At 34.9% G+C, this 13,430-nt stretch overlaps 1 protein-coding gene across 1 annotated transcript; it reads left to right on the top strand.

Moving 5' to 3' along the window:
• The first annotated feature begins 872 nt into the window (after window positions 1-872).
• On the top strand, window positions 873-5,221 carry LOC145105966 (TCP-1/cpn60 chaperonin family protein). The gene is made up of 13 exons (XM_079043027.1): window positions 873-1,139; window positions 1,226-1,488; window positions 1,961-2,107; window positions 2,207-2,368; window positions 2,630-2,707; window positions 3,500-3,633; window positions 3,730-3,802; window positions 3,890-3,967; window positions 4,094-4,216; window positions 4,317-4,411; window positions 4,489-4,698; window positions 4,789-4,846; window positions 4,928-5,221. Exons 1-13 carry the CDS (start codon window positions 992-994, stop codon window positions 4,991-4,993), a joined length of 1,635 nt encoding a protein of 544 aa, XP_078899153.1. The 5' UTR covers window positions 873-991; the 3' UTR covers window positions 4,994-5,221.
• Window positions 5,222-13,430: the final 8,209 nt, after the last annotated feature.

Genomic DNA, 13,430 nt, shown 5'->3' with positions numbered 1-13,430 from the left:
ACCTTTAATCTGAAATAACCATTACACAAAACCAGCACATGGACATAAACACAACATATTCTCCATATGTCACCTATGGTGGAATACAAGTTGCCCCAAATGAGATCGATTCAAATCGGAACACGAACATGAGATTGCATCAAACCACTTCATCTATGAGATAATAGCTCAGGTGAGTTAGCGAGCTTTCACCATCGATTTCTCCTTCGCTGTCGCTTCAAAATTGTTCCCACATTCTAATGGCATTCTAACTGACCGGATCGTCGATGGGGATACAAAAAACTTCAGCGGTGATATTTTGGGCTTTCCATATTTTTGATTTAAAGATTGGTGAAAACCAAGCTCTGCCGACCATTAATAAAGAGACCAGATCCGGTGACGTAAAGATAATGACAGAACATGCGGTGAAAATAATCGTTGGAGTATCAGTTATGATTCCATTTGTGAATGTTCTTGCCTTGTGTGTGTGGTGGAGGAAGAAGAAAGGCAAGAAGAAGAAGAAGAAGGATATCGTGTTGCGATGAACAAAATTGGGAACCTAGGGGTATAATTGCCATTTCCTTTAAATTTGTGGATTTATTAAAAAGAGCCGTGGAGTTATCAGCTCCCTTTTTCAATTGTATATTGTATAAATAATTAGGGTATAATACTATAATATATTGTAGTATATTAGATCGCAAATATCTTATTTTTGTGTAGGTCTACCTAAAAGTGGTGAGCGGCCCAAGTTCTTATCTTATTTTTGTGGGCTGGCCCAAGTTCTTATCGTATTTTTGTGGGCTGGCCCAAGTTCTTATCTTATTTTTGTGGGCTGGCTTTGATTTAGTTTCGGCCTGGACTTTGGATGAAACTATTATTAGGTTTGTCACTCGTGTCCTGTCACTGGCATAGTCACAGTTCACAGAAAAACCGATTCAAACACCATTGTTAGGGTTTTCATATTTTCTTTTCTCCAGATCGTTGTTCATCGCTCCAGAAATCAACAAAAACGATGGGACTCCAAACACAACCCTACGGTATCCAGGGGATGCTCAAAGAAGGGCACAAACATCTTTCTGGATTAGATGAAGCTGTTGTTAAGAATATCGATGCTTGTAAACAACTTTCTACCATTACCAGAACTTCTCTTGGTCCCAATGGTATGCATTTTTAATAAGCTATATACTCGTTTTCTGCATCGTTATAGGTTTACTTACGTTGTTTACCCTGTTCCTTTTTGTTTTAGGTATGAACAAAATGGTGATCAATCATCTGGACAAGCTATTTGTGACAAGTGACACTGCAACTATTGTAAATGAGCTTGAGATCCAGCATCCTGCAGCAAAAATATTGGTTTTGGCAGGAAAAGCACAACAGGAGGAAATTGGTGATGGAGCCAATCTGGTAGTTTCTTTTGCAGGGGAGCTTCTGCAGGGTGCAGAAGATCTCATTAGGATGGGACTACATCCCAGTGAAATCATTATCGGATACACAAAGGCAATTAACAAAGTAAGCTTCAATCATTTCATATTTTGATGGGAAGGGAAAACGTTTTTCTTCTCTAACTGTAGAACTGTTCATTAGAGCAAGGATTTGTACATGTCTCGTTTGGGGCACCTGTTTGGTTATAGATGGCATTACATTACATTCCATGATCATGGTTGTGTTGTAATTATAACTACTAAGTTATTATTTTCAAATAAATTCGTAATAAAAATATGTTGTAAATCAATAAAAACTGAGATCTTTTTGAAAAAAAAAATCATACATAAAAGTAGGTCATGTTGCAAATGTAATGAAACAGAACACTCCCAGGCTAAAGAAAGAAAATTAACAAATACTAATGTAATGAACCATTTCATATAGAACCTACCTAAGTGTTTTAAGCACACATAAGACCAGGTTACGAGTTTGAGGTGTATAGTTTGACAACAAACAAAAATCATAAACTGATAAACATCACTCTATTTTTACATTACAGGTTGTCCAGATCTTAGAGGATATGGTTGAGAAAGGTTCTGAGACGATGGATGTGAGGAACAAAGATGAAGTTATTCTAAGGATGAAAGCTGCTGTTGCTAGCAAACAATATGGACAAGAAGATATTTTGTGTCCTCTTATTGCAGATGTACTACTTGTCTTTTCTTTTCTTGTTAAATGGGTATCATTCATTAGGTCAAGTTATAAGGACGACTGACTTTTTTTTTGTGTTAATTTTGCTTTTCAGGCATGCATACAAGTTTGCCCAAAGAACCCTGTGAATTTCAATGTTGACAATGTGAGAGTTGCAAAACTTGTAGGGGGAGGTCTGCATAACTGTACAACAGTTAGAGGAATGGTCTTAAAGGGTGATACTGTAGGGAGTATAAAGAAAATTGACAAGGCAAAGGTGAGTGCTTCTTCTTGGACTTTCTTTTTTAAGCATCATGAACTTTTCTACAGTGTTTGGTTTGTGGATTTTAACCTTGCTGTAAATTTTAGTATCCATATTGGAAACAAAACATATAAGTACATTGCTATTTTACATTGCTGTTATCAGGAAAGTACATTAATCTAATTTGTAAAGAATGTGAGTAATTTTCCATTCATTCTAAGTAAGTGATTGTTGAAGAAAATATAGATATGTGAAATTGTCTATTGGTTTTGTCAGGTGGTTGTGATAGCTGGTGGTGTTGATACAACTGCAACCGAGACCAAAGGAACTGTCCTCATTCACAGTGCTGAACAGGTATTAAGTGCTATCTGGATTAAGTAAGTGATATCAAAAAAGTATTTGATAAAATAATGGCATGCTTGAAAAAATAATATAAAAGTTTGGTTATTAATGTGGAAAGACTTTTTCTATTAAGCTGTCAAAAGCAAACACTCCTATATTTATTTCTTAATATATCAGGTCCTATTTTCATTATGTAATAAAGAAACAACATTCAAAGGAAAAAAAGTTGATTTCCTTCTACACATGTTTGGGCAGATGAGATCATTTATAATTAAGAATGACAGTCAAATACTGGATTGTTAGCGTGAAATTGATCTAATGCATCAAAGTGTGGGAAGTTTTAGTATATATTGATTGGGTATAATGTACATAAAACTTAGGGTCAGATGCAGTGTACTTCCATTTCTTTCTTATATAGCATTGTACTTTCAACTTATTAAAGTAGAGTCTCGTGTGGTAGGTAGAAACAGAATTATTGAAAGTTGCTATTTCTTGCATCTGACAAAATGCCAATTGAATTTATTAACAAGTATTCATTTGTTAGTTAATGTTGCAACTAATTTTTGGGATATGACAAGAAATAGCATAAGGTGGACATTGGCAAAAATAGCAATAAAAGTGTATATGTTTGAATGTTAAACTAGTTGAGTGTGTTTTGAGTGTGAGTTTGTATAAATGGTTGAGTTTTACAAGAGTGCAAAGTGCATCACTGTTTTGTTTGTATGAGAAGTTGGGTTATTGAGGTCATCTATCATCTATATGTAGATGTTTAGTATAATAAGCATCATATTTTTGTTACATCAGCTTGAAAATTATGCAAAAACTGAAGAAGCAAAGGTTGAAGAGCTGATCAAAGCAGTTGCAGACTCGGGAGCAAAGGTTATAGTTAGTGGAGCAGCTGTAGGAGAGATGGCTCTGCACTTCTGTGAGCGTTACAAGTATGAACTATCAAGTGCATTTTATATTTTATATTTCATATTTCAAATTGTTTGTATATTATTATTATTTAATATGTGTGATTCATTCATTTACAGGATCATGGTCTTAAAAATCGGCTCTAAATTTGAGCTTCGCCGCTTTTGTCGCACAACTGGTGCTGTTGCTCTTGTAAGCATCATGTTTTAGTGTTTGTTTCAACTTTGAATATATAATATATAATATATATAAAATTGGTAATAATTTATATAATTGCAGTTGAAGCTTGGTGCTGTGAACCCTGATGACCTTGGATATGTTGACTCCATTTCTGTAGAGGAAATTGGTGGTGCTAGGGTATGTATGAGATTATGAAACATCATTTCTTGTTTGTTTGGTTTGGTGACTGAGACTGATGTCGAAGAGGAAAAAAAATAACAGTTTTTTATAAAGACAAAAATACCCCTGTTGTTTGTTGTGTAGGTGACTGTTGTAAGAAACGAACAAGGTGGGAATTCTGTGACAACGGTTTTGCTGCGTGGAAGTACAGATAGCATATTGGATGATCTGGAAAGGGCTGTTGATGATGGTGTAAATACTTACAAGGTAATCTGGACCTTCTTTCTCATCATATTCTGAACATGTCACCTGGTTTATTCCAAGATAAAATGCATTACTGTTTGGATAAATTATATTTTTATTTTAGGCGTTATGCAAGGACAGTAGAATTGTGCCTGGAGCTGCAGCCACTGAAATTGAATTAGCAAGAAAACTGAAGGAGTTTTCTTTCTCGGAGACAGGGTGGGTGATCTGAGTGATTGATTTTTGTTTGACTAAATTTGTTTTGTTTGACTAAATTTGATTGATATGATGCACAGATTAGATCAGTATGCAATTGGAAAATTTGCAGAGAGCTTTGAAATGATACCAAAAACATTAGCTGAGAATGCTGGGCTTAATGCTATGGAGATCATATCTACTTTATATGCGGATCATGCCAATGGAAATGTCAAAGTGGGTATAGATTTGGAGGAAGGAGCATGTAAGGATGTCTCCACATTGAAGATATGGGATCTCTTTGTCACCAAGTATTCTCTCTCTCTCTCTCTACATGTAAAAAGGTTAGGTTAGGAGGACTTAAATAAATGATGTTTTGTTTGTTTGTTTGTTGTATTTAGGTATCATGCGCTCAAGTATGCTGCTGATGCAGTTTGTACTGTTCTACGTGTTGATCAGGTAAACTTTTTTTATTTCCATTAATTATTTGTTATTATGCTGCAAAATGGTTTTTACTAAATCTTGTAAATATTGTTGCAGATAATAATGTCGAAACCAGCTGGTGGGCCAGGCAGGAGAGATCAACAGCCAATGGATGAGGATTAAGAGTGAGAGATGGGATGTGTTTGAGACTTGAGAGACATTTGGCTTAGAGAGTAAGTAGTAATATGGATATGATATGTAGTTTTTGTATTATTCACGATTTGAGATTTTGAAGGAGGTCTAGTCTGGTCTTTAAGACGTTTTATGTTTATATCATATCCACATGCGTGTTTTGTTTTGCCAAATTATATAAGCATCCATCAGAATACAATGTTTGAGGTTGTGGTTAAATATTTCTATTTTCATAACTAATGCCAAACGTATGAAAATACCCATTTATTCTTCTCATTTTTTTATTTGAGACCATGAGCTAGGTGTATAGGTTCTGCAATCCTCTGGATAACGGTGTAGTGTAGTTCAGGGGTTTTTGTCATAAAAGCCCCCAAATTTACATAAGAAAACCGGTTATCCCAAAAATCGATTTTTTTTGCCAAGGATGCCTCACATATGCCCCTCGTGTTTTATTTTAATGTTTTTCACCGGTTCCCTTTACCAACTGGTTACATTCCCCTTTTTAACGCCCAAAAATCATTGTCTTCTGTTAACATTGATCCAAAGTCTTTCCCCCGTCTTTTATTCTCTCCATCGTCTTCTACCCTGAGTCTCTCTAAAATGTTGACTTCGTCTGCCAAATCAAGCTTCCAAGGTGGTCCAACATCGAGAAAGAAAAGAATAGTTAGATGTGGAAGAAAAGAATAGTTAGATGTGGCTGTGGAGATGTGTGTAAGGTATCTGTTGCTCGAACACCTGAGAACTATGGAAAAAAGTTTTACGGGTGCCCTAATTACCAGGTAAACAATTTGCCCTAATTTTTAAATTTCTTGAGAAACCCTGAAAAAAGATATGTAATTCATACAAATAACTGTTTTTCTAGGTGGAAGGAGAGGACTGTGGTTTTTTCAAATGGTACAATGAAGAAGATGACCACATTATCGACCCAACTCACACAAAGCAGGGGCAGGGGCAAGGGCATGGACAGTTGAAGACTTTGGTAGAAATAATTGTAGGTCTCTTAGTTTTTATTTTTGTAATGGTGACAATTAGGGTGTGCAATAAACCGCACAAACCGCATAAACCGTCCGCACAGCACCAAACCGCACCGCATAATGCGATTTAAAACACTCGCGGTGCGGTTTGCGGTTTGTATTTTTGTTAAACTGCATTATGCGGTGCGGTTTGCGGTTTACGATTACAAAATTGCGGTTTAAACCGCACCGCATTCATAAAATCAATTAATGATATATATATATATATATATATATATATATATATATATATATATTCGAAAATATTTTGACATGTCCTAAATTAGTGACACTATCTTAAGTTTTTAAAATGTAATCTTAATTAATCCAAAATTTAACGCAATTACCATATTTTTTTGTCCCAAATTCATTTTCAACTAAGATTCAGTGACAATTATTTTATGGTCACTATGTTTTCTTAACTTATGTATATTCATAAGTAGTTAATGACCACAATTATTTGACCACCAAATTTCTTAATGACCACTTAGTGAGCCGTTAGTGATGACAATGACAGTATTATCATTAAATTTAAAGTAAATAATTAGTCAAACAGTAAAACCGCATGTAAACCGCATAAACCGTCCGCACCAAACCGCACCACATAATGCGGTTTTGAACGTTCGCGGTGCGGTTTGTGGTTTCTAAATAACTCAAACCGCATATGCGGTGCGGTTTGCGGTTTTGGCTCTAAACCGCACCAAACCGCACCGCGCACACCCCTAGTGACAATAGTTGTTTTGAAGATGTAAATCATTTTGGATTGACTTTTGGTAGAATGTTTGGATCGACTTGGCTTTTGGAAGAATGTTTGGATCGATTTTAGTTGCAAATTATTTGTGAAATACAAATGGTAAACTATAATGATGAAATGGTACATAACAAACATATGATACATAATATAGATGCAAATGGAAGTACAATGCTGAAATTGGCTAGTAACTGTTGTTTTGGATGAATATTTTAGTTACAAATTATTTGTGAAATGCAAATGGTAAACTACAATGATGAAATGATACATATCAAACTTAACAAACATATGGTACATAATATAGATGCAAATGGAAGTATATTGCTGAAATTGGCTAGTAACTGTTGTTTTGGATGAAGATTTTAGTTACAAATTATTTGTGAAATGCAAATGGTAAACTACAATGATGAAATGATACATATCAAACTTAACAAACATATGGTACATAATATAGATGCAAATGGAAGTACAATGCTGAAACTGGCTAGTAACTATTGTTTTGGATGAAGATTTTAGTTATAAATTATTTGTGAAATGCAAATGGTAAACTACAATGATGAAATGGTACATATCAAACATAACAAACATATGATACATAATATAGATGAAATTGGCTAAATAATAAAGTACAATGCTGAAATTGGCTAACCGTAGTTATAAATGGTACATAATATAGATGCAAATGGTATGGATAAAAAAAACATAATATAACCGTAACAAACATAACAAACATATTGATCCATAATAAACATATTATAACCATAATGGGGGGATTCATTACATCATATTCATGTACCATTACAAAAGATTACAAAAGATCAACTAACATGTACCATCTATCCATTTGTACCAAATTGCCTAAAATATATCCCAAAAAGGCAACCCAACAGGTACATGAGAACAACTGGATGAAAGGTGCACTTAGTGGGTGTATAAACTAAGATGTACAAAATGTACCAAAAATGGCTTCCTATGCAAATGCCTAAGTATACCATCCCCACCTAAATCCCCCATATACATACCTAACTACTCCAAATTGATTGGATTTAAACATGTGGAAACACCCCCATCTTTATAAAAAACTGCCTTTTTAAGCTTTAGTTTAGTGATCCTCTCCGATGACTTTCTTTTCCTTGTCTTAGGCACTATCAGATGACCTTCATCATCAGCCTCATTCCCATCAGCATCAACCTCATTATTTAGAACATCATCAGCAGCCTCATTCCCATCATTAACACCTTCACCTTCACCTTCAATCACATCACCATCATCTTGATTTTCAACACCTTCACCTTCATCATTTAGAACATCATTTAGAAAGTCAACTTCACCTTCATCAACATCAGGCTCATCCTCATTTAAGTCCTGATGCAAAAAATAACAAACCTATATAAAGGGGAAAAACATATATTTAAAATTACAAGGTTAATAAATTACCATCTCAACTGGTGAAGTGTCATCAAGTTCAATTTCCAACCTCCCCATGCTTTCAATTTCAGCAATGGAATATCATGCTTCAAGTAAATCTGCTATTCCTTCAACACTTATCTTGATTTTGTCTGGGAGAACATCTGATGCATGTCCTTCAGTGAATTCAGGTTCTGCACGACCTTTATTCACCAATGGAACATCAGATGCATCTGATGCATTTCCAGAACCAAAAATTTGATCAATTGTATCTCCAACTTCATCGAGACTCTGTTTTAGATCTTGGGCAACCTTTACTGGAACATCAACTGCTTCTTCTTCTAGCACCATAATGGCATCTTCCTCTTTTATCACCTCATTCACCAAAGGAACATCATTAACAACAGGAACTTGAGCAACATTATTTGGAATATCATTAACAACTGGAACTTGGTTATTGACCAAATGAACTTCATTAACAACTGGATCTGGCACCTTCATTGACACCTCAGTTTCCTCCTCTTCTATCACCTCATTCACCAAAGGAACATCATTAACAGCAGGAGCTTGAGCAACATCATTTGGAATATCATTAACAACTATAACTTGGTTGTTGACATCATCCTGAAAATTGGTTGTTGACTTCCTAAGATTTGGATTTCTTACACCCAATTTCTTCCTTCTAACACCTGGAACAGTTACTTCACTTGACTGACTAGCCACATATGCAATGCCACCAGCTCTGAAACTTAGGCCTCTTAAACCTAATTTCCTCATTTTCTTGCCAGTGTTAGAACTTGAAGCATGTAGACTGTCTTGTTGACTTGCCTCTTAAACCCAATTTCTTCCTTCTAACACCAGGAACAGTTACTTCACTTGACTGACTAGCCACATATGCAATGCCACCAGCTCTGAAACTTAGGCCTCTTAAACCTAATTTCCTCATTTTCTTGCCAGTGTTAGAACTTGAAGCATGTAGACTGTCTTGTTGATTTGCTTGTTGACTAGGTTGAGTGGGTACAGTTGATGTCACAGGTGGTTGACTGGCATGTTGATTGGATCCAGAAACATATGGATTGGATCCAACTACATCAAATTTCCTAGGCCTCCCAATCTTCTTTGGTGGCATAGGAATTGGTATCTTTTTTTCATTCTTGCAGCCTTTTTTATTATGCCCATACTCAAGACAATTAGTACATCTTACTGTCCTTGGGGGTTTCACCCTTGAAGTGGAACTAAACCTACTCTCTTTCTCACTTGCATGCCTCCTTCTCTTGGTTCTGGGCCTACCATACATTTTCCTACCAACAGGTGAAAAAGGCTTGTTGTATCCAATTAGAGGCCACATATTACTTCCATTCACAGGACTGATGTTTGTAGAGTAGCATTCCTTGAACTTATTCACTGAAAAGTAGTCACTAATATATCCCTATGGAGTTTGATGGATATAATTAATGGTTGTTATGGCATGGACACAAGGGGTTCCAGACAAATCCCATAATCTGCAAGAACAAACCCTACCATCCAAATCTACCTTGTAACTAACACATTCTCTTCTCACTTGAAATACATTTCCTAGGCTATGCACTACTAACCATAGCCTGCATGAAGACAAAAGAGTATTTATTAGTCATTATATATTAATTATAATAACAGTTAGAAAAAAAACAGTTATTTTGTGTCTTACCTAAAGTTCTTTCCAAAAAGATTCATCTTCTTAATCACTTCTGGACATATATTACCTTTCCATTTACTGCATTCATCAATCATAAAGGAAAACTTGTCCATGATGTATATCCTTATCTCTTCAAGCATTGTAATCAAAGGTTTTTTCCTAGCTTCTACAATTATGGAGTTGAAACCCTCTGAAATACCATTCTCCACTGCCTCACAAGCAAACCCTACACTCATGTAAGCTCTTCACCATGTTTTGGGTTCTTTTGACATTAGATACTTATATTCACTAGGGATTATAGTCTTTATTAATACCATGTTTCTCAAGAAGTCACCTTCAACACAACTCATTGCACAAAGCTTCTTCAACTCCAATCCAGAGAACGCTTTATTAAAATTTGCATAAATGTGTCTAGCACATTGCCTGTACTCCACATGTGGCAAAATAACCTTAACAGATTCAAGCAAACCCTGTGAACAAACATATTATGTTAGCATTTATAACCATATTGAAATAACCAAATTGAAATACACTATGATTATAAGGGAACTTACTTTATGTTGATCAGAAATAACAACCAAATCTACACCAGTACCAAGGTCAAGATCATCCTTCAGAAGCTCCAGAAACCAGGTCCAATTATCCTTGTTTTCCACATCAACAACAACCCAAGCTATTAGGAACACATGGTTATTAGCATCTTTACCTATGGCTGTGAGTAATTCACCTTTTACCTGACCCTTTAGGAAGCACCCATCCAACCCTATTACCTTCCTACACCCTATTTCCAGCAAACACTTAAAGATTTGAAACAAATGTAAAACCTTTTAAAATAATTCTTCTCATCTGGATTGTTAGTTACACCAACTTTGCATGTAGACACAGGGTTTGATCTCAAGAACTCTTGGGCATAATCCCAAATTCTTGCATAGTGTTCATTTAATTTACCCTCAACCAGTTCTTTTGCCCACTGTTTTTCCCTTCTAACATGTCCTATAGATACCACACATCTATACCTTTGTTTGATGTCACTGATCATCTCCCTAAGTTTAACTTTGGGCTTATTTGCTATCTTAGTAACATAGTGTCTTTCAATCCATTCCGGGGTAACAATAGACCCAAATTTAAACACTCTAGAACAAAGATGGTCATAATTAATTGCCTTAACCTGGAAGGTTCTATCATTGTACATCCAAGTTGCATAAAGTCTAAAAGGTAATTTATTATCTTCATGTCTCTTACCACATCTTGCAAAAATTCTTCTATTGTCACTATTTTGAAAGTATATTTGGTACCCTCCATTTACTGCATAGTTTGTCACATAGAATTTCAGTTGTGCAGGTGATTCGAACACGTCCCCTAACTTAGGTTCCATCTTATCCCACCTAACATTTGGATCATGTATTCTGTAGTTGTTCGTCACTACTTCCTCTGCCTCCTCATCGTTTTGCAAATCATTACCATGGTCCACTCGATCTTTCACCTCATCAGTCATACTTGCATTTCTGATGTTCGCATCACAAAGTAGAATGTTAAGAAAATGATCCTTAAATTTATCAAGCCTTGATACAAACTCCTGCCGTGGTTTATGATCCATGTAAATCTCGTGCAACTCAAAATCCATCTCATTTAACCCAGAAAATGGCTCGTAAATTCCAGCAAATGGGTCGTCGTAACCATCGTCTGAAGAACCCATTTCTATCCCCTGCATAATCGCAACCATTGTCATGAAAAGTAAGCAATTAACGGAGGTGATTTCACGTAAAAACCATGATCAGATCGTAATTTCTTACCTCTTGAAAACCCCTAGCTTCAGACAACGAGAATGCTTCACCAGATGGAGTTTAACGTTTGAGTTCCTATTACCTACGTTTGAAGAAGTAGTAGCATGGGAGGGTGGCAGGGTGTGTGTCTCAATGTTGACAGAGTGTTAACAGGGGAGAAACGAAGGAGAGCGGCTTAACAATTACCGGTTGCAAAGGGGGATGTAACCGGTTGGTATTGTTATCGGGGAGAATCGATTTTGGGCATAACCGGTTTTTTTATGTAAATTCGGGGGTTTTTATGACAAAAACCGTGTAGTTTAGTGGTATATTTAGAGTGTGTTGCCATTATGAAAAATATTTGAAATGTTGTTTTAAATAGTTTATTCCTATTAGTAAATTGATAATTGGTATTGGTGATCTCAACCCTAATCTCATGTTGGTTACACAACTAATAAATACCCGCAAGGTTTATGGTTGTACGTTAGAATTTTTATTACCTAATACCCAGTCTCAATCTCATCCAAAAAATAACTTAGAATTTTGTAATATTTTTAATTTCCAACAATATAAACAAGATTTATATATCTAATAAATGTTACACATATATAATCATCTTTTAAATTTTATAATATATGAATTTCATTTTTTTAGACTATTCGATACCATAACATTAATATTAAAAACATAGGTAAAATTCATAAAAGACACCACGTTTACACAAACTTCAATTTTGAAACTGAGTTTTTTTTTCTTTTACAATTAAGACATTATGTTTTCAAAAATAGTAATTTTGACATTTTATTTTCCAATTTGTTTTCATTGTTGACCATTTGATATGTCAACTCAGTTGCCAACTAAGATGACATGGTGACGTGTCAAAGAGTCTCTGATGACGTGGTGTTGACATGTAATGATGATGTTGTATTTTTGGTGACATCATTTTCTGTGTGTCAAAATTGAAAAATAAAATAAAATAAAATGTAGTGACTTAATTGAAAAAAAAAATACAATGTCAAAATCATTTTTTTGAAAACTTAATGTCTTTTGTGCAACTTACCCTTATTAAACATAATAATCATGACTTATTGGAGGGTTGAAAACCCTTTCTGGGTAAGCTTTTGTAGCAAGACAACGTAACAAAATTGACATCTATCTTTTCCAGCTATGCCATTGCTCATGGACGCTTCACCAATTTTTATGTTTTCATGTCCATCTTTGTTGGCGTTTGATCTTCAAGTTAAAGATGAGTTGCATTGGTGTTGATACGTCGTTTAATTTGTCAAAATGGTTACATCTGATTATTTGTTTGTTACAAATTTATGATAACAACTATTGCCTAGATTTTTTTAGCTTCAAGTGGTGGTCACTAGAATTTCTCGTCTTAATATCCGGTTTTTTAAAAAATCCACAACTCGAAACAACACTTTTTTTTTCATATAATCTTTCATTTTGTCCACTAAGTTTAGGGCATCCAGAATGCAGTGAATTCTTTAGAGTTTAATGGAAAGATACATGAAATATAATGTATCAATTTCATTTCGTGCACTAACTTTAGGGCATCCTACATTAGCATCAAGTATGTGGGAGATTGTAATGTAAACTAGTTATGACTTACATGTGTAGACGCTAATTTTGTTATGTTGTTTTGCTCCAAAAGATTTCCCACAAAGGGTCTCTAAGTCCCCAATAAGTTTTGATTATTATATTATAATAAAGATAAATTGCACTAAAAAAACATTAAGTTTTCGTAATTGTTCGATTTTGACATTGTGTTTCTTTTTCAATTAAGTCATTACATTTTATTTAATTGTTCAAT

This window comes from Lactuca virosa, chromosome 4, assembly GCF_052849685.1.
Source record: "Lactuca virosa cultivar CGN04683 chromosome 4, Lactuca_virosa_CGN04683_v6, whole genome shotgun sequence".
NCBI lineage: Eukaryota > Viridiplantae > Streptophyta > Magnoliopsida > Asterales > Asteraceae > Lactuca > Lactuca virosa.
This window is presented reverse-complemented; position numbering and strand designations above follow the sequence as displayed.